Source organism: Lissotriton helveticus, chromosome 5_1 (assembly GCF_964261635.1).
Source record: "Lissotriton helveticus chromosome 5_1, aLisHel1.1, whole genome shotgun sequence".
Classification (NCBI taxonomy): domain Eukaryota; kingdom Metazoa; phylum Chordata; class Amphibia; order Caudata; family Salamandridae; genus Lissotriton; species Lissotriton helveticus.
Window position 1 is genome coordinate 1,365,915,541 of NC_136065.1, and position 26,992 is coordinate 1,365,942,532.

Genomic DNA, 26,992 nt, shown 5'->3' on the forward strand with positions numbered 1-26,992 from the left:
GGTGTTTAACAACAAAGTATGGAACAGCAATCTCGGAGTAAAACAGAGAAGGCTTGTATTTTCTAACAGCCAATCAAAAGAAACACAGATTAGCAGATGTTAGTCGAGGTCCCGCATCAGTGTAGCTGAAAGTTATATTGCTTCCAGTTTTTCCATTCTACCATGTGTAAGTAGATTATGTGAATCTAACTGGAAGGGGCATACTTGAAAAATGTTGTGAAGTAGGATCTAAATACATTTTGATAAGTGATAGGCCTGGTAAAATTGCATATTCTTTTTAACGGACTGTAATTTATCTAGTTCTCTTGCAAACCGCTAGCAGTACTTCATTACCTCTACTTCATAATCAGGATTTGTAAACAAATCATTTAAAGATTGTGCTGCTAAATTCATCACTGTGCACTGCTTCATTTCTCTAAAAAAAAAAAAAAAATTGGTGGGATTAGGTAGAGCACTGGCCACTTACAAAGAAGTCAGATTCACCAAGTATAGTCCAATTTAGGGCAGGTGTTTACACCCCGTCAATTTAACAGTTCACAAGCCTCTACGGCTTGTTAACCTCGGAAAGAGACACTGGGTCTTCCAAGTCTGTGTAAGACCATGTGTGACCATCAGACTCAAAAGCTATCTGCAGCTGATGTGCAAACAAGTAAGGGATGTTTTAAACTGACTGGCCAGACACACTGACCTATGCAGTGACAGTGGTCTCTGGCAGTGGGGAGCTGTGCGCATCTAAGTATCTGGCCTCTGGAAAGAGGATTAGAAATGGAGGAGATGGAAGTAGAGCTGGGTAAAGAAGGAACAAGAGAAATTAATTATAGTAAGGAAGCAAAGTTCCTATAGCGATATGGGTGAAAAAGGTAGCCCAGGTTGTTTTGTTTGTGAGGTGGACCGTGGCTTCAAGTTCATTTCGTCTGTTTGGCTTTTGATTGTGAAGATCCTTAACCCAGGGCAATTAAGAAAGCAGGCATGTTTTTCAATCTGCACAATGTAATTAAGGATAACATCACAAATCATCAGATCACCCAAATCAAATCGGTCTACCATATAACCTCATAGCATCCTCTTTGCCAGTTAATAAACCTTCTGGAATCCATTCTAGTGTCATGTTTTACACCTGTACAACTAACACAGACTAATTGCCAAAACCCCACATTGCTGTACAAGGGCATATGCAGTGGGCTAAAGAACAATCACACTTTTTAGACTAATAAAGAACAACCACGAAGGCACGTATCACTTAGTAACCCTCAGTAGTTTGAGTAGAGAGAAACATATGTACTCACTGAGCTACGTAAGGTATCCCATATTACCAGAGGACAGAACAATGTGGGTTGCTCAGATAAAAAGACCAACATAATGGGGCACCAACTAACCAGCTCCTCGAATAATACTGAAGTGATAAATTGTAATCAATATCTATTAATCAATTTCAAACAGCCTTTCTACCCACAATAATCTATACATTTGCACATTGGGAGTCATCACAATCGATGATGGTCAGTCAAAGAGATTGTGAGTTGCAACTATTCTCCGTAACTTTTATTTATTCAGAAAGCCTGCAATGCAAAGGGTGGCTAGTGTACTAAACATGGATGGCATATTTTCTGGGTCACTTGCACCACTTTCACCACTCTGTGAAAGCTCCCCAATATTAAATCCAAGAATTTGCACTGGACCTGCTCCCACTGCATCACACAAGCCTAAATTCAGTTTTACATCTTACTACCTGCTCGTAATAGCATCCATGCTTCATTCATTAAAGCGCTTTCTGGACAGAGTTGCTAACATAAGGACCAACACATAACCAGGTAAAGTACTCTACAATCACTCTCCTACTAATCACCAACCAAAGCAATTTAGGATATGAAACAGGCGATGACCTCTTCCATGCTCATGACGGCTCCTGGACGTCATGAGTCACGGTGGGCGTGTGCTGATGACGGCCGGGAGCAGTCATGACCACGCCCGCGATCGGAATGCTCGGCACTGCGGCGGAATTTGCGCCGCAGTGATGAGGTTAAATCAATGGGTGAGGGTGGAGTGTTATAATGGGAAACAAAAACTGAAGACCCACCTATATAAATGGTACTGAAAACAGTACAGTTATTAGGAAATGAAAAAGCTACCTCAGCACTATATCAATTACTGAAAGACTAAAAGAACAATCTAGCAGGGTTAAGTGTAACTTGGTACAGGGACTTTAGAAAGAGAATTGGAAGAGTGGAAATTATTACTTAGCTATAAACCAAATGTCTTGAAGAACATGAGAATTAAATATTCACTATGCAACATATTGCACAGAACATACGTCACTCTTAAAAGAAGAGTGAGAGTGTCCCAGGGCTTTATGGTGTGCCAAAGGTGAATAAACAGGAGATAGTTGCCCTTGCTCCTCTAAATAATAAGGTCTTCATCTCCTTTTTAGGTCTCGCTCCTAGCGTTGCAGTGCGCAGCATGGCACACGCAGCGCGAGCAATTTAGTAGGTAAAAATGGGGTTTCAGAAGCTGACCTAGAAATGGCACATGCACGAGCATGTGCTTTTCCTTTTGTGGCAAGCTATTGGGCTTTGTGTGCGTGTTTTTTACCAAGAGAGCAAGCAATAGGCCAAAGGCGGGCGCATTGCTCTGCCCACGGCCTATTGGTGTCTATTACACGCACAGGCCGTCATGTGGTTTCAATTATCGTGCCCAGACATGGACGCGATAATTGAAACCACATGGTTTCGCAGTGGCGCGCGAGCATGTGCGCACCACTAAGGGGCTTGTGCTTTTTTTTATCAATTTCTCAGGGAAGCACCTAAATGAAAGAATTCGTGTTTTGTTTGCGCCACTTTCACACCTCCCAGGATAGCGATGTTTAAAACAAAGTCTACCTATTTTTATGTGGTTAGCAGAAGGTGAAATCCTTAAGCTTTACATCAGACAACATTCGTAGCATATTCATGGTCACCCATGGAGGTTGCTTTGGTCAGCGCCTGGCTTCCTTCCCGAACCACCTGTAGCAGATACCCAGACTGTGTCCGATTCTTTGGAAGGCAGATCTGCTCTTTAAGTAAAGTCAACAGCAAGGGTTTTTACAAAATCTGCAGTTAAACAGCAAGCGCAACAGGCACCACATTTCAGTGTTTTCAAGACCTGTTCTGAGTGAATGGGAGTAACCTTGATGACAGCAATGGGACTAGTGCTGATGACAATCAAAATAGCGCTGATGATACCAATGGGACTAGTGCTCCTGTCAACAATGAGAATAGCACTGATGATAACAATGGGACTAGTGCTGATGCGAACAATGAGAATAGGACTGATGATACCAATGGAACTAGTGCCCATGACAACAATGAGAATAGCGCTGATGATACCAATGGGACTGGTGCCGATGCCAATAATGAGACTAGCACGAATAACAAATGGGACTAGTGCCAATGAGAATAGCGCTGATGATACCAATGGGACTAGTGCCGATGCCAACAATGAGACTAGCACGGATAACAAATGAGACTAGTGCCAATGCAAACAATGAGAATAGCACTGATGATAACAATGGGACTAGTGTCCATGATAACAATGAGAATAGCGCTGATGTTAACAATGAGACTAGTGCCCATGACAACAACGAGAATAGCGCCGATACCAATGGGACTAGTGTTGATGCCAACAATGAGAATAGCACGGATAACAATGGGACTAGTGCCGATGCGAACAATGAGAATAGCACTGATAACCACGGGACTAGTGCCGATGGCAACAATGAGAATAGCACGGATGATAAAAATGAGACTAGTGCCGATAACAAGACTAGTGCCGATAACAACAAGACTAGTGCCGATAACAACAAGACTAGTGCCGATAACAACAAGACTAGTGCCGATAACAACAAGACTAGTGCCGATAACAACAAGACTAGTGCCGATAACAACAAGACTAGTGCCGATAACAACGAGACTAGTGCCGATAACAACAAGACTAGTGCCGATAACAACGAGACTAGTGCCGATAACAATGAGACTAGTGCCGATGACAATGAGACTAGTGCCGATGACAACAATAAGAATATCGCTGATGATAACAGGACTAGTGCAAATGGCAAAACTGCATGATTTAAAGACTGTTACTCAGGGTCCGCACTGCTCATTCATAGAAGACACTGTCCTAGACTCACATGCCTCTCATCAGTGTGCACACTGGTCTTTAACCATATTTCTCCAACCGATTCTAGCACATTATTACAGGTTAATATGTTCCTTGTGAGGCCTCCTAACTCCTGCCATTGGGATTTAAGTTCTGCCACTATGTTGATTAGAATTTCAGTGCTAGAGCATTGTGCTTTTGCTAACACAAAGCCATCTCGTGCTTTACCTGTACTGGTTTGTTTTTGTGAGTAACGTTAAAAGAGACAGTCTGCACTGTAGAAAGGGCTTTTCGGTAACAACAAGCATTTGCAATGAAATAGGTCTCGCATTTACGCGAGTTTGACCTATTGCCATTGTAAATGACAATGGCTTTTATTTAGGTTTCAAAAACCAAAACATAAATAAAAGGCAATGTCATTTACAATAAAAATAGCTCAAACTCTCGCAAATGCGAGACTTATTGCATTGCAAATGCTTGTTACTAAATATTGCTTCTTCAGGAATCTGTCTAAGGTAATCCAGTTGTTTATTCCACAGATTCACCGCTAAGGAAGAACCACCCCTCCGCTGGTTCTGAAAGCTAGGGGACACAATAAAACCCGCTGAGCTCGAGAACAGCAGTCTCCCCGGGTAGTAAGCTTTGACACAATCATTTAGGTACCTAGGTCACTTATGTGGAAGGCTTCATGCATTGGGGGTCAAGGCTTTATACCCAATTCGCTGATGAACTGGCAACCAGTGCAGTTTGCCTCCAAACAATGAAACAAAGTATGTTTCGGAATTCTGGATAATAAAGGGACTGCAATATTTTGCATGACCTGTAAAATGCAGGATCAGATATTCCGGGAGAACAAGATACAGGACATTAGCGAAGTCCAACCTAGATAAAATCAGTGATTAACCACTGTGATTTGGGCCTCATAAGTAAGGAAGTAAAACAACTTCATCAACATGCAGAAAATCCAAGAACAGGATTTCACCATTGCTGACACCTGCGCTCCAAAATGAGAGCTGGGTATCCAATAACACACCCAGATTTCTTACCATCACAGTTTGGGGGGGTTGGGGGGAATGGAGGGGGCGGTGAAGCAATACTTTCAGGCCAGGCCCCAACCCAGCCGGTAAGGGGGTCACGCCCAATTAAAAAGACTTCTGTCTCATCAGATGTGCAATGCAATCTATTGGCCTTCAGCACTCAATCAAAATGTGTCACCAGACAGTTAGCAAAAGTACCCTTCGCTCTCTCAGGCTCCCCATCATACGCGAGCAGGAGTTGGGTATCATCCTCATAAGAGATGATCTTGATATTATAGGATTCCACCAAACAAGTCAAGAGAGACATGTAAATGTTAAAGAATGAGGGACTAAGAGAAGAGCCTTGCAGCACACCCCATTTCAACTCTGTACCTCCTGAAGCGTATGGTTTCATCCAAACCACCTGCTCGCGGGCTTCAAGGAGAGCCCAACCAGCTAAGCACAGAGCCCGCCACTCCCAAGTGTTTTAACCTGTGCAGCAAGATGTTGTGATGCACCGTATCAAAAGCTGCTGACAAGCCCAACAGCAGCAGAGTCACGTTGAGACCAGAGGCCAGAATTAACTTAATGGACTCTGACCCACTCCAATAATGTGGTCTAGGTTCTGGGGCTGGCTCTGAACGCCGATTGGGAGGGGTGGAGTAAGTTATCTACTGTCAAAAAGGTGGCGAGTTGCCGGTTTACTGATTTCTCCAGCAACTTTGATGCTGCTGGCAGCAATGAGACTGGCTTGAAATTTGCTAAGCGTTCAGGTTCAATACCGGCCTTTTTTAATAACTGAATTAATTACCTGTGTCAAGAGAGCTAGCAAATAACTTCTGATACACCACAACAATAACGTCAGAGATTGACTTTAATATGTGAGGGGGTATTGGGTCTATTGGGGACCCGATCCTGCAATTCAAGAAAGACGGTTATATCCTCTATTGATGGCAAGTAGCCAGTGAGGGGTGCTGTATTTGCTCCACTGGTTCTTCTAGCTCTAGTCCTGACAGAGTATTGTTCTCCCTAACAAGTTAGCCTGGATTCTAAGAATTTTTTCCTCAAAAAAAAAAAATTTCATTCAGTCGGAGAATAGGGATTGACTGGGCTCCAGCGGGGGGCTGAAGCGTTAGGATCAGTAACATTTGTTACAATTTGAAAAATCTCCCTCCCATCATTATCACGTGCATTGGCATTCTAGCACATGATATGGTCATACCCACCTACAACTAAATCCTTGAAGATGGTAATAATTGTGGAAAGTGAGACCAGAACAACGGGTGTGTTTAAGCCAGAGAATAATCGTAAAGGCGGATTACATGGAGCTAAGTAGGTGCAAACAACCGCTAGCATTAAATCTAATTAGGAGAGGTACAGCACAAAGCGACAGACACCTCAGCAAATAATAGATGGGAAAGAGAAGTACCGTACTGAATGGAAAGGGAGTGCATGGTCCTAAATTGGGAAAGCAAGAAGGGAAATATAGACAGAGTTCGTTCAAGCTTGTGTGGAACGCCTGCGAGCCTTGGAGAAAAGAAATAATGACAAATACCTACTTAAATAGTCAAAAAGTTGGGTAGCTACATGTTTGTTACAGACACTTTTCTTTTTTATAACACATTTATATTGTTGGTGTTCATTATATAATTTGCAGCCTCTGAGTGACATTACAAAACAACTGACTAAGCAGATTGTTGGCGAGCTGTGCTCCTGCTAACATTACTTATCCTTGGACTTACTTTTTCTGTAATGTTTATTAAGTGTTTATTATCTAACATTATTGACGTATAGAAAGTAATTTACATGGTCCTTTGTATATCAACAAGACGTGTTTATAATGCATAGTAAAACATAGCAATCACTGTCATGTAATGCACAATGCAAAATGTATTCAAATTATTTTTTTAAAACAGAGTAGCACCATAGCTATTTGAGACCCCTAAAAAGTAGCCACATTTTTCCCCCTTTTGCACACTTCGGTCAAGCACGTTTATTTGTGATCCCTGCAAAACAGCCAAGTCCCTCCACCCACTTTCATACCATATTTTAGCATCTCATTCTGCTACTGCATAAATGGTTCTCTTTCAGTACACAAGGAAAGCGCAATCAGGAAGAAAAGTGTAAACAAATGCAATACTTCTAGCAATACTTTAGTCTTCAAATTTAAAAATAAGACAGTCTACAGCCCAGCTTGGGAACCAGTTGTTACAAAACATACCCTGAGGTACAAATGTCATCACTAAGATAGGATATGTCCTTTTGGCCACTTAAGTTAATGTACCCCAGTCACCTGTGACTTAAGAACCTCATGTGACACTGAATATAGGAAATAAGGGATATGTTTTCTTGCGAGAGCAAGGTCTCTCAGAAAGCCAACATTGTTTCTGGCTTAATTTATTAAAGGAATAATCAAGTGCCGGACTATTTATGGCACTCGTTTTAGTAATTAGATGTCAGAGGAAGACTTGCATGCCCCTCCCTCTTCTAAGCACAAAGAATGAGTAACTGGTCCAAGAGCCATTCAAAGTATATTGAGTCTACCATGTAATCCTTTCTTCTGAGTTCCAAACACATACTTCACGGATTTCTTTATTCTTCATAGAATTCAATTTTTATAATGCTTTGCGATAATTTTATATGCTTGTACAATAATTAACTGAAAATATGATAAATAATAAGGTAAGAATGACGGACTAAAGAACGATTATTAATAACAAAGAAACTATGTTAATAATGAAGAGAAAAAAATTCAAATATTAAACAGTCCAAAATTACCAATTTCAACAACAACCGCAAATCTAAATTTCAGAAAACTCATGCTAAAAAAAGAGAGGAACAAACCGCATCAACTGATGAAAAGTAGATGAAAGAACTAACACCAAACCATGCTCCAGCAAACTAGACTCCCATTAACAAAAAGCCTTCAAGCAAGTTTGAACAGCAGATAGCAAATTTGGTGCACACAAGCCAGTCATAATGTAATTCTGCCACAGTACCACAGGTTCAAGCCCCTAGCAAGGAAGATGTAAAGGGGCCCTCAAATGACCAAGCAAATTCCATGAGAAAGAGAGAATGAGAATTCCCACTCGCATTAAGTCCGAAAGATGCTAATAAACAAGGGCTTCTTTCTGAAGGAGTTCCTAATTGCTGATGAGTCGATCAATCAAGGAAAAGCAGAGGACACCACTGCTCGCCACACAACAAAGCAAATTAACACACTGTACCCTGATCATCATCTTTTTTTTAATGAACATTTATAATATATGCCATAAAGTGGTGGACTGAGATCCAAGTGTTTGAATCAACTGCGGCTGCCAAAGGGCAAGTATGATGCAGATTGAGGTACTCCACCTGAAACAGAACATGCAGTTTTCTTACATTTTTCCAGAAAGCAAGTGATAAAAGCAACTTTGTATATAGCACTTCAAATACCAGTTCTGCAATACCAGAGCACTGTAAAATAACTGGTGTTACTATTACAGAATTTACTAGTACTTAATTTACCAGCATCCGAAGAATACAATTTTCAAGTCGGGCTTTCTGATATTTGAACTCCTTGTCAAATGCAGATTTTCCACAGTTTTAATGTAAAGAAAATCATGATTTTATGAAAAAAGGCACGGAGGCTAATATTATGCATATATCCCTTTTATTACTGCCCAAACACAGCAGCAACAGCACCTAGAACTTAGAATACTATCAAACATTCTAGAACTTAGAACATGAATAAGTCCCCTTGAGCAGCAGCCATCTTCCTCTTTTGTGACTGCCAAAAAAATAATAAGTAACAAACTCCAAATTTCTTCTGACTCCAAACTTCTCCAGACTCCATCTCCAAACTTCCTTTTTTAACTCGAACACCTTCTTCATTTTCATCTTTATCCTTAAAACAAAAACAAACAAATTAATTACAGGGCGGGCACAGAGGAGGGATAATATTAGCCTCCGTGCCTTTTTTAATAAAATCATGATTTTCTTTACATTAAAACTGTGGAAAATCTGCATTTTATGTCATAGGCCCGGAGGCCAACATTATGCATGTTCAAAGTTCTTCCAAAACCTTCCCCAAAACATTTTCCACAGGCTTAAAGTAAAACTTTCTAAAAGTCGAATCATTTGACCAATCCGCAGCCTTTAAAATATCACTCAGACTGAACCCTTTAACCCCTTCAGCGCTAATGACAAGGGTAACTCGTCATGGACTTTCCATTGATTTCAATGGAAAGTCAATGGAGCTCATCGAACACCCTTAGCAGCCAAGTGGTTAACAAAGGCTTTACTAGCCATTGCCCCTCTTACAGAATGCGACCCAAATAAACCAACATCTATACCAGCCTTGGCCATCACATTCCTAATCCATCTTGCCAAAGTAGGAGTTGACACAGCCCCATAAGGATTAACATATGAAATTAACAACTGACTACAACCCTTCTTCCTCAAAGCAAAAGTCCTTCTCTCATACTCCTTCAGACATTTAACTACACACAAAGAACTCTCACTCTCTAAAAAAGGGTAAAAAAATCGTCCTAGACATAGTCTTTGTCCTCTTCTTTAACTCAAAACATACACCCTCCGGTTGATAAAACCTCGAATCCACATCCAAAGCTCTAACGTCTGACACCCTCCTAAAAGAGACCAGACATAAAAGCATCGTCACCTTCCAAGTCAAAAACTTCAAATCCAAACCTGAATTCTGACCCCAACTCTCAAGCTCTCTCAAGACCAAACTAACGTCCCAGAGTGCATCATACTTTGCCTTTGGCGGATTAACCACCCTTACACTCTTAACCAACCTCCTAACTAAAACATGCTGTCCCACCGGAACTCCTTCCACAAAATCATGACCTGCTGAAATTGCAGATCTACTCAAATTAACCGAATTATAAGCCAAACCGCTACAAAAAAGACTTGACAAATAATTAGCCACCTCTACCACAGGTGCCGAAATGGGATCCAAGTCCCTCTCAACACACCAACCATTCCACTTTCTCCAAGCTGATCCATACACCCTAGATGTCCCCTTAGACCACGACTTTGACACAAGCTCCTCAGCCTCCTTTGATAATCCCTGCATTTGCCAAATTCTCCTGAAATCAACCAAGCCATCAACTTCAACTGTCCTGAGATCACAAGATCGTGAAAATTTCCTTGAACATCCATCAAAATCTCCCTGCAGTCTGGCAGAACTATCGGATCTTCCATCAACAAATTCATCACATCCGGGAACCATACCTGTGCTTTCCAAAAAGGAGTTATCAGAACCAACTCTATTTCCTCCCTTCTGACCTTGTTCAGGACTCTCTGAATCATAGAAAACGGGGGAAACGCATAACACCTTCCCCCTTTCCAGCTCTGCAGAAAAGCATCCACTCCCTTCGCCTCCGGATCCGGCCTCCAACTGTAAAATTCCTTCAGCTGAGCATTCAACCTGTCTGCAAACAGATCCACATACAAAGGCCCCCACATGTCCTCCAGACTCAAAAACACCTCTCTCTTCAACTTCCAACTGCTCGCATCTCTCAGGTATCTTGAATACCAATCCGCTTCTACGTTGCTCAACCCTGGTATATATTGAGCTTGCACAACAATCTCCCTTTCCAGACAAAACTTCCAGAATTCCTTCGCTATTTCCGCTAATCCTCTTGAACGCGGACCACCCATCTTGTTTACATACTGAACCGCAGACAAATTGTCCATCTTTAGAAGTACACAACATTTCATCCTGTCCTTCACAAATCTCTTTATCGCAAACGACCCTGCCAACAGCTCCAGACAATTTATGTGCATATGACCTTCCACTTCCGACCATTGTCCCCCAGTCGAAACCTCTCCACATCGTGCTCCCCAACCGTGCAAACTTGCATCCGATTCTATCTCCACCTCCGGCATCATCCCAAAAATCGCTCGACCGTTCCAAGCTTCCAGACTCATCAACCACCACTCCAACTCCTCCTGAGATTCCTGATTTATCATGACCCTCTGAGAATACCTCACATCCTTCCTTAAATAATGTGCCTTCAGTCTCTGTAAAGCACGATAATGTAGAGGAGCTGGGAATATTGCCTGAATCGAAGAAGACAGAAGACCCAACAGACGTGCCAACTGCCTCAACGTAATCCACTCTGCAGACTTCACCCTCCTTACTTCCTTCCTGATCTTCTTCACCTTCTCCATAGGCAACTTCAACACACAATCCAACGTCTGTATCTTGAAACCTAAAAACGTCATCTCCTGATCTGGAACCATACAAGACTTCTCCTTGTTCACAACAAATCCCAAATCCTCTATTACTCTCACCGCAAACTCTGTCTGCTCCTTCGCTAAAACTCTCCCCTCTGCCATAATCAGAATATCGTCTAGATAAACAATCAAACGAATTCCCCTTGACCTCAACCAAGCCGCAATTGGCCTCATCACCTTTGTGAAACACCAAGGAGCTGACGTCAATCCGAAAGGGAGACTCTTGAACCTCTAGCGCCTTCCCAACCACCTGAACTGAAGGTAATCTCTCTGGTCTTGACACATCGGGATCGTTAAATATGCATCCTTTAAGTCTAACCTCGTTAACCAATCCCCTTTCCTCAACAAATCTCTTAACATATGTATCCCTTCCATCTTGAAATGGTTGTAAACAACCCAATCGCACCGGTCTCATCTTCTTGTCTTTCTTTTCCACAAGAAACAAATTGCTTATGAAGCAACCATGTACCTCCTCTGCGAACTCTATTGCTCCTTTCTTCTCCAACACTTCTTTTGTTACTAATTTTTCCATCTCTTCTGAAAACCTTAACATTTTTGGAACCCTTTCCTGAACTGGCACACTGATAAAATCTATCCTGTATCCAACCACAGTTTCCAAAACCCATGGATCCTGAGTTATCTCTTGCCATCTGGAAACAAACTGGGCTAGTCTGCCGCCCAATATTACTTCCATAAATAAAGGGTCTCGTGAGCAACTTACCTGAGAAACCTCTCGATCTCCTATCTGATCTTCCTCCTCTTCCTCTTCCCCTCTGTCTTTGTGGGAAGAAACTTCCTTGATTGGTTCTCTGATAACCATATCCTCCAGAATAACCATATCCAAAGCCATTTCCATAGCTTGATCCAAAGGGTCTGTTACCTCTTCCATAAAATCCTCTGGTAACACCATTTCCTCGGCCGGGGAACCGACCCCTTGTTCTCCCGGCCCAACCAAAAACACGCCTAATATCCTTCTGGGCTTTTTGTAAAGTATTGAAAGTACCCACGTACTTAGACATGTCTTTCACGAAATCATCCCCGAACAGCAGCCCATTGCTCTGCTCACCCAATTCTTTGTCTGCCAAATCTGCAAGTTTTGGGTCTATTTTAAACAAAATACTCTTTCTCCTCTCCAAACAGAGTGCTGCGTTAGCATTTCCCAGTAAACATATAGCACGTTGAGCCCATTGACGCATTTCTGCCACGTCAACACCAGTGTTATTAGAATGTGCTTCCTCGCACAGATCAAAGATCTTAGTTAAGGGACCCAGAATATCAAGCATTCTATCCTGACATCCCTTCAATCCCTTGTCTAGACCCCTTCTCGGGTCTCTTCCCCCTTTGTTATTCAAAAAAGTTAACATCTTTTGATCTAACTCTGGCGTGAAAGCCACTTTGCTATTTAGTGTTGGTCTCGGGCACTCCGACCTCAGTCGAGTTCTTATTTCTTTTGGCATCTCCCTCCTGATCCAATATCTTATGTACTTGGCAACATGTTCCATTGGGGACCATTGAGGAGAAAGTGGATGTTGAATCAACAATGGATCAAACATCTGATCTCCTTGAGGATCTACAAAATCCTCAAACTCCAATTTAATCTCTCCATCCAACTTCCTTCTCTTAACCTTAACCTCTTCTACATCAGAATCATCCATACTAGAGCTGCATGTGAGCTCTACATCCCCACTAGTTGAACTACCATCACATGCCACAGTACTATGTTCTTTTCTTTGTGCCTTCATAGCACTCTCTTTGGCCTTTATAGCCTTTTCCTTTTTCCCTTTATTCTCCATTTCTTTAGTTATTTTCTTTTTAATCACATTTTTCTTCTTTTCCTTCTTTTTAATTCCTCCAGAAGAAGTACCTGCTTCTACCTCAACCTCTTCCGTGGTGTAAAAACCATCCTCCTCACCAGTTCCCTGTCTGTTCTCACCTTCCTTTACTTTCTTTGAAATTGTGCTCTCAAATTTCTTTTCCATATTAGCACAAAATTCTCCAAATTTCTTTTCCATAAATTCTTTCATCCTTTCCTCCATACTCAAATCCTCTTTCTCCATCTTTACTCTTTTCTTTTAAATTATCCTTAAATAAATTATTCCTCTTTCTTCAAATCCTTCTAAAATTATTTCTCAACTTATTCACCTCAAAAATATTGTCTCAATCTAAATCACCGATCTCAATTATATAAAACGACACACCTCCCGAACTCCGTCTGACTGAAACTGACACTCGTTCAGTCAGACTACAAGAAAACTTCCCCAAAGTATGGCTGACCACGTCTCCCAACTCAACACTACCTGATTCCCAATCCTTTAAAATGGCCGCCGCAGGCACCGAACGTACGGCGGCCCCTAATGCCCTGAAAGCTAAGTGCGCGTCAGTTTCCGCGTTTCTCCCCCTACGTTCCTGCAGCCGTTCCTTTCTGCGCGCTCTTAATTGACAACACGTTGCATGCGCGCAGAATGCGCTCGTGTCATAACGCAACAAACGCTCGAGACACTCCACATCAACGGACAATTCACTCGATTAAAGGTAATAAACCTAATATTTAATTCTTTAATCAAAAAAACCTTCCACTGTACTCTTCATTCTTGACAAATACAAGAAAACCTTAGACTTAATGTTTTAACCGATCTTTTACAAAAAAGTACTCATTATACCTCGCTTCCAATATTTTCATTCAATATACATACTCCGTTTAACATCCCAATAAAATCTAACTTCCAATCATTAAATTAATCGTTCTTTTTTAAACAATTCTAAACAGAGAATAAATACTATGGTACTTATCTTATGTTTGAGCAGCAACAAAAGAGGAAGATGGCTGCTGCTCAAGGGGACTTATTCATGTTCTAAGTTATAGAATGTTTGATAGTATTCTAAGTTCTAGGTGCTGTTGCTGCTGTGTTTGGGCAGTAATAAAAGGGATATATGCATAATGTTGGCCTCCGGGCCATTGACATAAAATCACTTAATGTTTCAAATCACACAACTATTCTGCTGAAAGGAAACTGGCCTCTAGTTATCTTGGAGATACACACTGGGGGTCAATGTATTTTACAGCCTGAAAAATACTCATCTAAAAATGCCCATTTGTCTACAGTTCAGAACAAGATCATGTACGTGAACCATATGTTTAAATGTACAAATGCTATCCCAAAACAAGGAAACCGATTTTTAAGATATGCTATGCCATGAAACCATACTGAGAAAATAGTACAAACATAAAACGTGTACTATTCATTCATTAAGGAAGCATAGCAGGTGAGGAAAATCGGTTTTCCATCAATTTAGAGAAACAAGAATTCAAGGAGAGTGGCAGGTTATGCCACGTTCAGTATACAGGGGAAATCAGGAGCAGCCAGGGACAGTATGTACCCGTCGCATTGATCTGCCCAGGTCAAAGTTTACTTTGGAATTAAATCCGTAAACCAGCTGAATGTGCAAACACTGAAAATTAGTGGCATTGACTGGAGTCTAAAAGTCAAATATTGGGAACCGACATTTATGGAGATTTCAAGGACAAGCAAATAATCTGAAAGGATGACATAAGCACAATTGTCACAAAACCCTTAAATGGGAGGGCAGAAGATGTGCACAATACCAATACTAAGACAACAAGAAAGACTTTCATTAGAAGTATATATTGAAATGTTCTGAGCAGAACACATTATGACAAGCAAAGGAAAAATATAGGCAGAAGTATATAGCTCTTTCGGTTCAATAAATGTTTTTGTTAACTGAAGTAATGCTTGTATACTAAGATGAGTAATAATGTAAAACAGAAATGCACTTACGATATTAATTGAATGGCCATTATACTTACAATCCAAAGACTAAAATCACTCTATTACCCATATTGGGAGGTATTTATAAATCCAGAGCCTAGGCCCGGAGGACAGCAGAATGCTGTATAAAACAGCAGGATATGCAGCCAACATGTGATGATATGCATACAGTTATGTTTACAAAGGGACCTGAGGACAATAAATGCATACAAATTTGTTGAAAGAATACCATTACAGTAGGGTGAAGCAGAGAGAGAAGAGATACAGACTAGAATGTTAGAACAGAATGTGTAGTCTGGGTGAGTCTTCGTATTTCCAGCCTGGACAGAGAGACTGACTTCTATTATTGGACTTTAGAAGCAAGGTAGTCAGATTTACTCAATTGGAGTACCTTCTAAATCCGGAACAAAGAGAACACATCTACTTGAAAGGATTACATTGGCTGCCTAACTTTCTCTCATTAGGGATCAGACATGCTGTAGTGTGAAGAATGCTTTTCACTGCTGTCAACGAGCTCTGTCAGTGAACAGCGCATTGCTTCCATTAATGGATACGAGGGCCAGACTGTGGACTAGAGGAGTAGGGAGTAATAGCTTAGTTGTGTAAAGCAATATAATCTAGAGACAAGCAAGTTGTGCTTTTTTCTTGATCAAATCCATGAATGGCAGAGGTCAATAGGAAATCCCAGGGATTTAGCAATAGGAGAAAAGCACTTGAAGCTATTTAAGTTCCATTTTTAAGCCAATTCTGAATGACATGTCCAGTCCTTCCGCTAACTGTAATTTAATTTATATACTGCTTACTACCTCTGACGGGCGTAAAAATGCTTGATAGTAAGCAGCACACTACTCTGGAACCCAAAGGTAGTGGTTAATCTAGTGGATATTGGTGATTATTGTGGGTAGTCATGTGAAAGCATGTATTTACAGCAAATGGCATAGAGGAGTAAATTGGTGTGCCACACAAAAACTGACTCTGTACGAAAACTGGGGATGCCTGGTCAAGCATCGGAAAGTTTAGGGCAAATGGCTGGGAATGATGGGTTAGATAGCTTCCTTGTCCTCGGAGTCCATTTCTAGATATCAATTGACAGGGAGAGATATGTCAATGTGTGCCGAAATAAGAATGTTTTGCTCGTCTAATGTCATATGTATTTATGCTGCTGAATATGCGGCTCTATTTCTATTCAGGTTTTTTTATCGTCTTCTCACAAAATCAATAACATTGATTATCAAAAAAAGAAAGCATGTATTTACTCTAGTTACTTTGTGATATATTAATACCACGTAGGTCTGATCATTAGTGGGGGCTAAGTAGTTTCAAGTGAATAGTAGGCAAGATAGACTGGCTGGCGGAGATTAGATAATGTTGGAATACACGGATAGGGTTTTTTAAGTGGAGAGGTTATGATCTATGAAGCGAGACATCTGACATCTTTCTGTGCTTCTAACTTTCTGTAATTAGCCTTCTCGCAGCGCCGGGACGCCCCTTGGCTGGGGCAGCCGCGCGCTATATAAATCACTATAACATAACATAACATAACACATTTGCAGAACTACAAGAAGAACCATTGAGGCTAGCAGGAATGAGACAGAGGAGGGTATAGCCAGAATTAGAAGGTATGCAGAAGATGAAAGGTAAAAAGAAGGTCCCTCTTAAGAAAGTACGTACATCGAGGTCAATTTTTCATGCAGGGTTTCAGGAGTATAGTGGGAGACGGTTTTCTGAAATAGCAAGCTATCAAGACGGTGTAAGCTGTAGAAGAAACAATATACACAGTGCTCCATAACGGTAGCAAATATCTTAAACATGTGATTCAGAGTGTAGACATCATTGAAACATTAAGCCCTTGTGTGCCGTGGACATAATGGTTACGTCCTCGGCAGCGGTGCTGCTGTGCCGAGGACGCAACCATTACGTCCTGGTGAACAGAGATTGCAGTCCCAACCTTTACCCCACCACCAACCAAATAGATCTTCTATAGAAATACTAATCAGCAGTCCCACCCAACTAAGTTTTCATGGAATTTCTAAAGGAAGCACTGTCTCCATTCTCCTCAATTCAGTGTCTGGGTCTAGACCCTCCAGCTACAGAAATGCGGGTAATACACTTCCAAAGTCTGGAAAAACTATCCTCAACCTCTATCTTGTGCCATGGTACAAGAGGAATCCGAAACGGATCCTACGGGCCTCCATACCCAGACCCACGCACATGCAGTTCTACTACCATACGTGTGTGACGCTCACTGTACATGTACTAAATGAGCACAAAGGATGTTGGTGCTAAAATCGGGGTTTCACATTCCTTCCTCCCTCTATTGATCATACCATGAACCCTGCTGTAACCCAAATAATATGCATCACATATTACATCTCTTTAATTGTTGTAGATCTTGCAGGCTGATGCAAAGCCCTCAACTTTTTACTGTATAATCCTATATGTTATGATTACAAATATGCATTCTTGTAAATCCTAATAACTCATTTTGAAACCCCCGTTTATACATTTCATTCACATTTATATTACAACATTTGGAACGTTTAACACTGTAAAAACATTTAATGAGAAGAAAATAATAATTAAAGGTTTATCCTCATCACGTGCATATTGGACGGAAAAACTGTTCGAACAAGCATTGCAATAGCCAAAAGGTCTCGCATATGCTAGAGCTATGCCAATGTATTTTAGCCATGTTTTACACCAGCGTGGCTGCTGTTCAGCATGGCTAAAGGTTAATGGCGCAGAGGAGAGTGGCGTGGAATGTGGTAGAGTAGAGTGGAGTGGGGTGGACAGTGTTGTGTACTGGAGTCGCATAATGGGGATTCGCAGTTAGTGGCATACACTGGAGTGGCATAGAGTAGGGTGGACTGGTGTAGAGTGCATTGGCGTAGACTATTGTAGAGTGCAGTGGCACTGAATTCAGCAGCATACAATACAGCGTCCTAGAATGCAGTGGCATAGATTAGATTGATGCACAGTAAAGTGCAGTGGTGCAGAGTAGAGTAATGGAGAGGGCAGTGGTGTAGAGTGGCATAGAGTGCAGTGGCAGAGTGGTGGGAGTAGAGTTCAGTGGCATAGAGTGGTGTACATTAGCATAGAGTGGAGCAGAGTAGATTTCAGATGCGTAGAGTGCAGATGCGCAGAGTGACGTGGCGTAGAGTGACGTGGCGTAGAGTTATGTAGTGCAGAGTGGAGTGGTGGAGAGTAGAGTGCAGTGGTGTAGAATGGAGTGGCGCAGAGTGGAGTGGCGCAGAGTGGAGTGGCGCAGAGTGGAGTGGCGCAGAGTGGAGTGGCGCAGAGTGGAGTGGCGCAGAGTGGAGTGGCGCAGAGTGGAGTGGCGCAGAGTGGAGTGGCGCAGAGTGGAGTGGCGCAGAGTGGAGTGGCGCAGAGTGGAGTCGCGCAGATTGTTGTAGAGAGAAGTGTTGTGGAGTGGCGAAGGGGAGAGTGCAGTTGCGTAGAGTGGCTTAGAGTGTAATGGCGTTGAGTAAAGTGGTGCAGAGTAGATTAGAGTGGCGTATATAGGATTGGCATAGAGTGCAGGTGAATAGAGTGTTACAGAGAAAAGTGATATAGAGTAGAGTGGTCTGTTGGAGAGTGCATTGGCATTGAGTGTCGTATAGTGCCATAGAGTGCAGTGGCATTGACTTCAGCAGCATACAATGCAGAGTCGCAGATTAGATTGATGCACAGTAGAGTGCAGTGGTGCACAGTAGAGTGCAGTGGTGCATAGTAGAGGGGCGTAGAGTGATGGAGAGGGCAGTGGCGCAGAGTAGAGTTCAGTGGCAGAGTGCAAAGTAGAGTGGAATAGAGTGCAGTGGCAGAGCGGTGCAGAGTAGAGTTCAGTGCCGTAGAGTGCAGTTGCCTAGAGTGAAGTGGCATGGAGTAGTGCAGAGTGGTGTGGTGGAGAGTACAGTGTAGCAGAGTAAAGTGTTAGGGTGCAGTGGAGTAGAGTGACGAAAATAGCAGTGACGTAGATTACTGTGATGTAGAGTGCAGTGACAGTGCCATTGTCTAGAGTGAATTGGCGTAGAGTGCAGTAGCATAGAATGGGGTGGCGCTGAGTAGATTGTTTCAGGGTAGAGTGCAGTGTCGTGGAGTGGCGCAGGGTAGAGTGCAGTTGTCTAGAGTGTAACGGCGTGGGGTAAAGTGGTGCCAAGTGCACTGGTACAGAATAGATTAGAGTGGTGTATAAAGGATTGGCGTAGAGTGCAGGGGCAAAGAGCAGAGGGTTAAAGAGTAAAGTGCACTGGCATAGTGTATTGCCATAGAGTGCAGCTTTGCAGAGTGGCATAGCGTGGAGTTGTACAGAGTCAATAGGTGTGCCCTGCACTGGAGTGGTGTAGAGTGCAGTTGCAAAGAGTGCATTGGCATAAAGAAGAGTGGAACAGGGTAGAGTAGAGATGCGAAGAGTGTGATGCCGATTGGAGTAGCACAGAGTGGGGTATTCATGGTGTGGCAGCACACTGCCATTACAGACAACACATTTTCAATTGAAATGACAATTATATTTGCACAGACATACAGTTTTACTAATAAAACTATACAGTGTACAGACGAAATGTGTGGAAACTGTATCACCTAGTGCAATTATTTGTTGTGATCATATTAAATTATTTGTATCCAACACACTTGAGAAATAACAAAAAAAGTGCATAATTTGTGTTCCAAATTCTGATATATTCTGAAATACTAACAGAGTTCATTTAAATGTTGTCTATGCTAGAAAAAAATCTCTTTGCTATCCCTACTACAAACCTAAAATGGAATGCCCAACGTCATAAGTTGCATGACCCATATCCTAAATGTCTGAAGGAAGAGGTGATTCAATTATAGTATCATCACAATTCCATTTAAACTTCAACTGCGGTATATAATTATTCCAACTGTTGTTGTAGTCCCTTAGGAGAAGAAAATGAATGTTCTATCATCAGCATATAGCAAGAGGCTAGCCACCAAAAGCGCCAAGCAGGATTCAGCCTGACACATCTTAGGTTTATCTGTACTTTATTTTTTTCAGTACAATAACGCTGAAGTAACTAGGAGGTTTAATGCACCAGCTGCAGCACCAGCCTTTCATTATTCTGAAACTAAAAAATGTGTGTGTACGCAATCTGAATGAAATTCATTCCACCTAAAAAGCAGCTTCAAAGCACCTTTTGGCAGACGGCAGTCCTCACATAAATCCTATAAGCAAGATGATGAAGGAAAGCATAAAGAAGCATCTACAACGGCCACAATACATTCCCTTTCCCATGACCTGCAGCCCCTTTTTCAGGCACTACTGCAGTGCAAGGTACCATGGAGAAGGGACTTACCCCTTAAGTTCAAGAGGCAAAGTCTGTTTTAACGGAGGGTCGTCTCCTGCCACTAGCATGCAAACTCCCTCTTGACATGCTTCTTTCTGGTTGCACCCAGTGGTTTCATGAACATGGTATACAAGGGGGTCACCACAGAAATAGAAATTCAAGAGCAAAAAACTTAAGCACACTGAGTCTGCCAATTATTACAGAACCAAAATGCTATCTTCTCGATGCAAACACACCTCGGCGTTCTTTAACCAAGAAAATGCTTTGCATCTGCATGTAGGGCATCTGAGCTTTCTTAAGTCTGTCATCCGAACTCTTCATATTTTACCATCTCAAGCTTACTTTGAAGTGCCTGTGATGCCTAAACCTAAATTTGGTATTTCCTTCGCTGATTGTCACTTAAATTTCTTCTGTATGACTGCGGTGTGGGATCCTAAAACAATTAACTAAGATGCTTATATAGTCCTACTGTAAAAACTAACTTATATGAGAACGATGTTTCAATTTCATTCAATTCTTAACCATCCACAAACGTTGTAGATCCTATACCCTTCAGTGGGGGAAGAAAATCCCTCATCCAGACTTCAAAAGTGCATGGCATAGTTCGGAAGTAAATACCAATACCAAAAAGTATAAGGATTTTGTCTCCCAGTTTCAGCTTGCAGGCAGTCCAGTCCACGCTGCAGTAATTTCATTAAATAATTTGCTCCAACTGCTGAGAATTTTGGGTCAAGATGCTCTCCATTTGGTGTGTGTGGTGCCAAACCCATGGGCCAACAAGTAAACCACATATTAGCTTTGGGTAGATCTAGAAGCAGTATGCATCTCAAAAAGCTCCATGAAAGACGTACCACGTTTAGTCCTTAAAGAAAAAGCATGAATAAACCCAAGCAATTTTCATGTATCTAGAGATCAGGAAGGTGGCATTTGTGGATTGCAAAGCTGTCATTAGGTTGCAGTTACAAACCAAACTCTCCAGGAATTAAGGATCATTTCACCAAAATACTTCATGTGTAGTACACAGTCCAGCTTTATCTAAAAAAATCTGTGAAAGAACAACTTAACTTCGTTACCAAGTTTAACAATGTAGACCAACATAGCACTGCTTTGAATGTTATGTAGCCGCTAGAAAGTATAAGAGGACTGTGTAGCGGGTCTTTCATAGTACAAGCTAGTAAGAACAAATAAGCAAGATTCTGCAGCACACTTATAGAAAAAATTCAAATACAGGTGATGTCTCAATGGACATATAGTTCAAAGTTCATAAGCGAGAAAAGTAGTCCATCATAGTATTGTTCTTTCTTTTATTGTTCATACATGAGCCAGCCGACACGTGTTTCGTCGCAAGAAATCACAATGTTTCCGCGACTCCTCAGGGCTGTAGGTGGATGGTATATGACTACAGGTCGCGGTGCCGGTGATAATTCCGACCCGGCTCCGCTCAAGACCGGGTAGTGATGGAGATCCGAAAAGGATTACACCAGTATGGATCTTGAATTTCTCCAGAAATTACGTTGTAGAAAAAACTAGCTATCGGTATTATTCTTTGGATATTAATGATGGTCACTTGGTAGTTGTATTTAAAACGTGAAACAGTATAGACTTGCCTGGAGATGAGTCCCCGGAGTGCGGGGATAATACAGCGTCTACTCTTTCCAGTGCGCGTTTCTGTTCCGGGGTCACCCAGAAATGATGTTGTAGAAAAAGCTAGCTATCGGTATTATTCTTTGGATATTAATGATGGTCACTTGGTAGTTGTATTTAAAACGTGAAAACAGTATAGACTTGCCTGGAGATGAGTCCCCGGAGTGCGGGGATAATACAGCGTCACCCGGAACAGAAACGCGCACTGGAAAGAGTGGACGCTGTATTATCCCCGCACTCCGGGGACTCATCTCCAGGCAAGTCTATACTGTTTTCACGTTTTAAATACAACTACCAAGTGACCATCATTAATAACCAAAGAATAATACCGATAGCTAGTTTTTTCTACAACGTAATTTCTGGAGAAATTCAAGATCCATACTGGTGTAATCCTTTTCGGATCTCCATCACTACCCGGTCTTGAGCGGAGCCGGGTCGGAATTATCACCGGCACCGCGACCTGTAGTCATATACCATCCACCTACAGCCCTGAGGAGTCGCGGAAACATTGTGATTTCTTGCGACGAAACACGTGTCGGCTGGCTCATGTATGAACAATAAAAGAAAGAACAATACTATGATGGACTACTTTTCTCGCTTATGAACTTTGAACTATATGTCCATTGAGACATCACCTGTATTTGAATTTTTTCTATAAGTGTGCTGCAGAATCTTGCTTTTCTGTTACTTAATGTGTCCTCAAAACACATTGTGAGGGGTTACAGGGATTTACCTCTCATCTGCACGCACCTTATGCTTCAAGCATTCATTGTACGTTTACCGAGTAGTGCGCCCAGAATTTCCCCCACGTCTGAAACCCTGTTCTTTTGAATTATAGTAAGAACAAATACTCATAGTGAAGTACCTACCTTTATAGTATAAAAGAAAGTAATGCATCTGGTCATTTGAAGGCCCCTGCAGTCTTGAACACCACGAGTCATAAGAACATTTAGGACCAATTTTGTGGTCAAAAAGAAATTCCAGATTGTGGAAAACGTGAACTGGGTCAAGTAATGTAAAATGTGCAACATGCTTAATACTCCTATTGAGGCAGAGAAGTTCCAATCTATTTAAGGATCTTAGGTACCCTTCATACAGTGCATGGTTGGTAGGGTGTGAGTAAAGTCAAGGCAAAATGGAAGGCGCTGGGTGAAGTGTGTGAGGTTCAGAGAATTGCTCTATACACAGTGAGGCAAACTGATTGATAATGCTAGGCACTGAAGAGTTGCAGATACGTGAGAACAGATGCTTGCCAATAAAAACAATTGTTTAGAGTGATCCTGGTCATAGAATTACATGCGTGAGAATCAAATGTTTAATGCTTTCCAGAGAGTGTTGCCAACTATTGTTATTCTATCGGGTATGGTAAACTAAATCTTAGCCATCTGAAAAGAATTGGAACTTGGCCCAATGCAAGGCTTAAAACAATGTTTTAAGTGATGTTACAGAACGAGGCCACTCAAGAGCAAAGCACAGTTTGTTGGCAGATACAGAGTTCACCCTGCAGGAAAAGTAGTCTTCTGTAATGGATGGTTCAATAAGCAATGCACAGTGTCTTATAAATGATATAGCTAAATTGGGGCAGTCACTGAAAAGGTTTATGGTGAAAGGCTCGTCGAGATTAAGGAGTTATCTTGCAGCTTGTTTCAGTCAGCAGCGCACAGGACCATGGACACCAGAACAGTTCTGAAAACCTTATTTTTACCACACACAAAATTGGATCATTTGCCTAATGCGTAATGAAATCCACTACTGCCTAGTTTCTCTGAAATAGTTTTTAAGCACCTTAGTTATGTTGCCATCTCAACTTTAAAAGCATGCAGCGTTCGAGGGGAGCAAAAAACACTCAGTATCACTTTCTTCCTCCTTCTTTGCGTCCACCAGTATTTGCCAATATAAGGAAGGTAATCCCGCAGCAAGAATAAGATGGAAGCTGCTGTCTGTAGATCTCTCCCCCGTCTACTAGCCAACTAACTCCGATTGTCATATCAATATCTATAATTGTTAATGGTAACTTTTATACTTTGCTCAAATGAGCACCTACTAGGTCTGCTCTAATGCATCTATCTTACATAAATGATTGCTTCACCTGCACCCCACCAACCTCCCATGTACCGAACGGTTGCGCTAGACCCCTTGGGATTCTGTCTCTCTTTTGGGGCTCAGCAATTGGCCATGTAAAGGAAGACAGCATACCGGGCCAGACTGTACTGCTATACCTCCCTGAGGTCTTCGTCGGTTGCTTCCTCATGGCCGATTTGAACTGGAAGGTCCTGGGACTGTGTGTGAAAAGCTCTCATTCAATGTATTCCATAATTTGCCTTTCACTTGGTTCTACGCTACTTGCCTTTGCATTAGTGGCTCCAGGGTCTGCTGCCCTCCCCTCCACCCTCTTCCCCAGGCCTCACCAGTTGGTCATATCCAGGAAGAAGGCGCACCCGGCTGGGTTTAATTGGAAGCCAAGTAGCCGCTGGAACTCTCCTATCAGTACGTCCTTGTCCGTGGTCCCGAGGCAACTAAACTTTTGCATCAGCTCGGGGTCTAGGTCCACGTCCATCCCCTCCATGGCAGCCGGGGCCGGACCAGCCGCCCACTACAGTCCCCGGTCTGATCCTGCTGTGTAGGCCAGAGGCCTTCCCCCCTGCCTCAGAGATTCATCAGCGAGTAGACACACTGCGCAAGCGTGGCTTCGGGGCCACCATCCATTGCGCATGCGCGATAGCCGGGCAAAAGCCACCGAGCAGGCGCAGATTTCGAGGAGACAGCACGCCCCGAGGTCGGCTCGCGCTAGTTCCACCGCTCGTGCCCCCAGCTGTCACACCGCTGTCACAACGTTAAGTGACGTCTTTACTTTTGAGAACATTGAAGAAACAGAAAAAAGACTATACAGCCGGCCTAGCGCAACCTCATCCGATCTAAAGTCTGTATATAGATTTCCACCTTAAAACGAGAGTATTTAGGGTCCATAAGAATGAAATATTTGTGATAAAAATTCCCCGCAATATTAGAATTTATTGTAATTGAATTCGGCTCATTTGATAGAAAATGACAAAAAAGGTCTCAACTGGTGAGCTTATTGTTGCAATAAAATATACTTCCTTAAAATATTTATTTTGCAACAAACAGAAAAAAACACAATGTTAAAAATTCAATTGAATATTATTACATGTTCTTTATATATTATTGTCTCACTTGGCTCGACAAATAGTGAATATTTTATTTTCCGAGATGGTCGTTAAATGTTCTCTAACTCCATGTGGCACCGTTAGTGTCCGTTGTTTGTTTCTTAGAGTTCCAGCCGGCGCTTTCATTCGCTGTTGGTTTCAGTAGGCAGGATGGCAACAGGAAAGAGAAGATGGACTGAGATACGAGTACAATGTTATATCGCTTTAAAAAATAATTTCGCGTATTATATATAGACGGCCAGACAAGCCCAGTGCTTAATACGAAGTGGCTTACCTTAAGCCTGCAACCCTGTAGCTTTCACTGTGACAGATTTATGAGGAGTGTATCGGGATAGCTGTCAAGAGTCATGGAATTGCAGAGGGGGCTTGCGTGAACTCAATAACTCTCACCTACTGTGGTGCTAGATACATTGAACGCATGGGTGACGTTGCAGTAGAAGCAGGGACAACGTTTTGTGGTCCTCGCCTTCCTCGTCCCTATGACATATTTGAAAGCTATTTGTTCTCTGTGTGTCAACTGGCAGTGTTACATGGGCTGAGGTAGCTATATCATTTATTTATTTTATTTATTTATTTATGCGATTTTATATAGCGCGAACTTTACCCGAAGGTGTCAGAGCGCTTTACATAGGACCCAGTTTCAAACATAATGACTGACGGTACAAAAGGAATTTGCAAATTGTTGACTTACATAAGAACCAGTTGAAAACATACGGATTGAGGATTACATGCGTTATAGAAAGATTTAGGATTACATGCGTTATAAAAAGGTACAAACAAAAAATTGCAAATGTACAAGAGATAAAGTCACACAGGGAGGAGGTACAAATGGATAAAATCTAGGCATATACTAGTGATATCTCTATCTACTTAGGGAGGGATACACATGGATATACTCTAAGAGTCACATAGGAATGGTAGAAAGCACAGCGGACTCCTGCATATACTAGTGATTAGAGTTATCTCTATATACATAGGGAAGGGGTAAGACTGGATATACTCTAAAAGTCACATAGGCAGGGTAGAGAGCAATGCGGACTACTACATATTCTAGTGATTAGAGCTATCTCTATATACATAGGGAAGGGATACACATGGATATATTCTAACAGACACATAGGCGACTAGTCGTTAGAGTTATCTCTATATACATAGGGAGGGGATACACATGGATATACTCTAAAAGTCACATAGGATACTAGTCATTAGAGTTATCTCTATATACATAGGAAGGGATATGACTGGATATACTCTAAGGGTCACATAGGAATGGTAGAGAGTACAAAGGTCTACTGCATATACTAGTGATTGGAGTTATCCCTATATACATAGGGAGGGGAAATGAATGGATATACTCTAAGAGTCTACTGCATTTACCAGTGATTAGAGTTATTTCAATAAATCACAGAGCAGAGTTCCAAAAGTGTGGATGCAGTCACAGCACAAAGGGAGGGTGGGAGGGATGCAAGGGTAAGGAGAGAAGGGAAAGCAGAAAAGGGAGAAAACATTTGAGAATCATCCACGGGGATAAGGGGTTAAAGGGCGACGGAATGGAAGGAGGGCTAGAGTCCAGAAAGAACTGTCCGAAAACAGCAGCAAGGTGTCGGCCAGGACAGAACAAGAAGTCAAGAAGTCCAGGAGAGAAGGTGGGAGTCCAGGTGGAAGATGAAGCTGGAGGC

General features: G+C 42.0%; 1 protein-coding gene across 1 annotated transcript in view; it reads right to left on the bottom strand.

Moving 5' to 3' along the window:
* Window positions 1-24,956, bottom strand: part of ILRUN (inflammation and lipid regulator with UBA-like and NBR1-like domains) — a 248,944-nt gene extending 223,988 nt beyond the window's left edge. The window contains exon 1 of the mRNA XM_078644266.1: window positions 24,537-24,956. Coding sequence (XP_078500392.1) covers window positions 24,537-24,694 — 158 coding nt within the window. The 5' untranslated portion in view covers window positions 24,695-24,956. The remainder of the gene's footprint in view (window positions 1-24,536) is intronic.
* Between the last annotated feature and the right edge of the window lie 2,036 nt (window positions 24,957-26,992).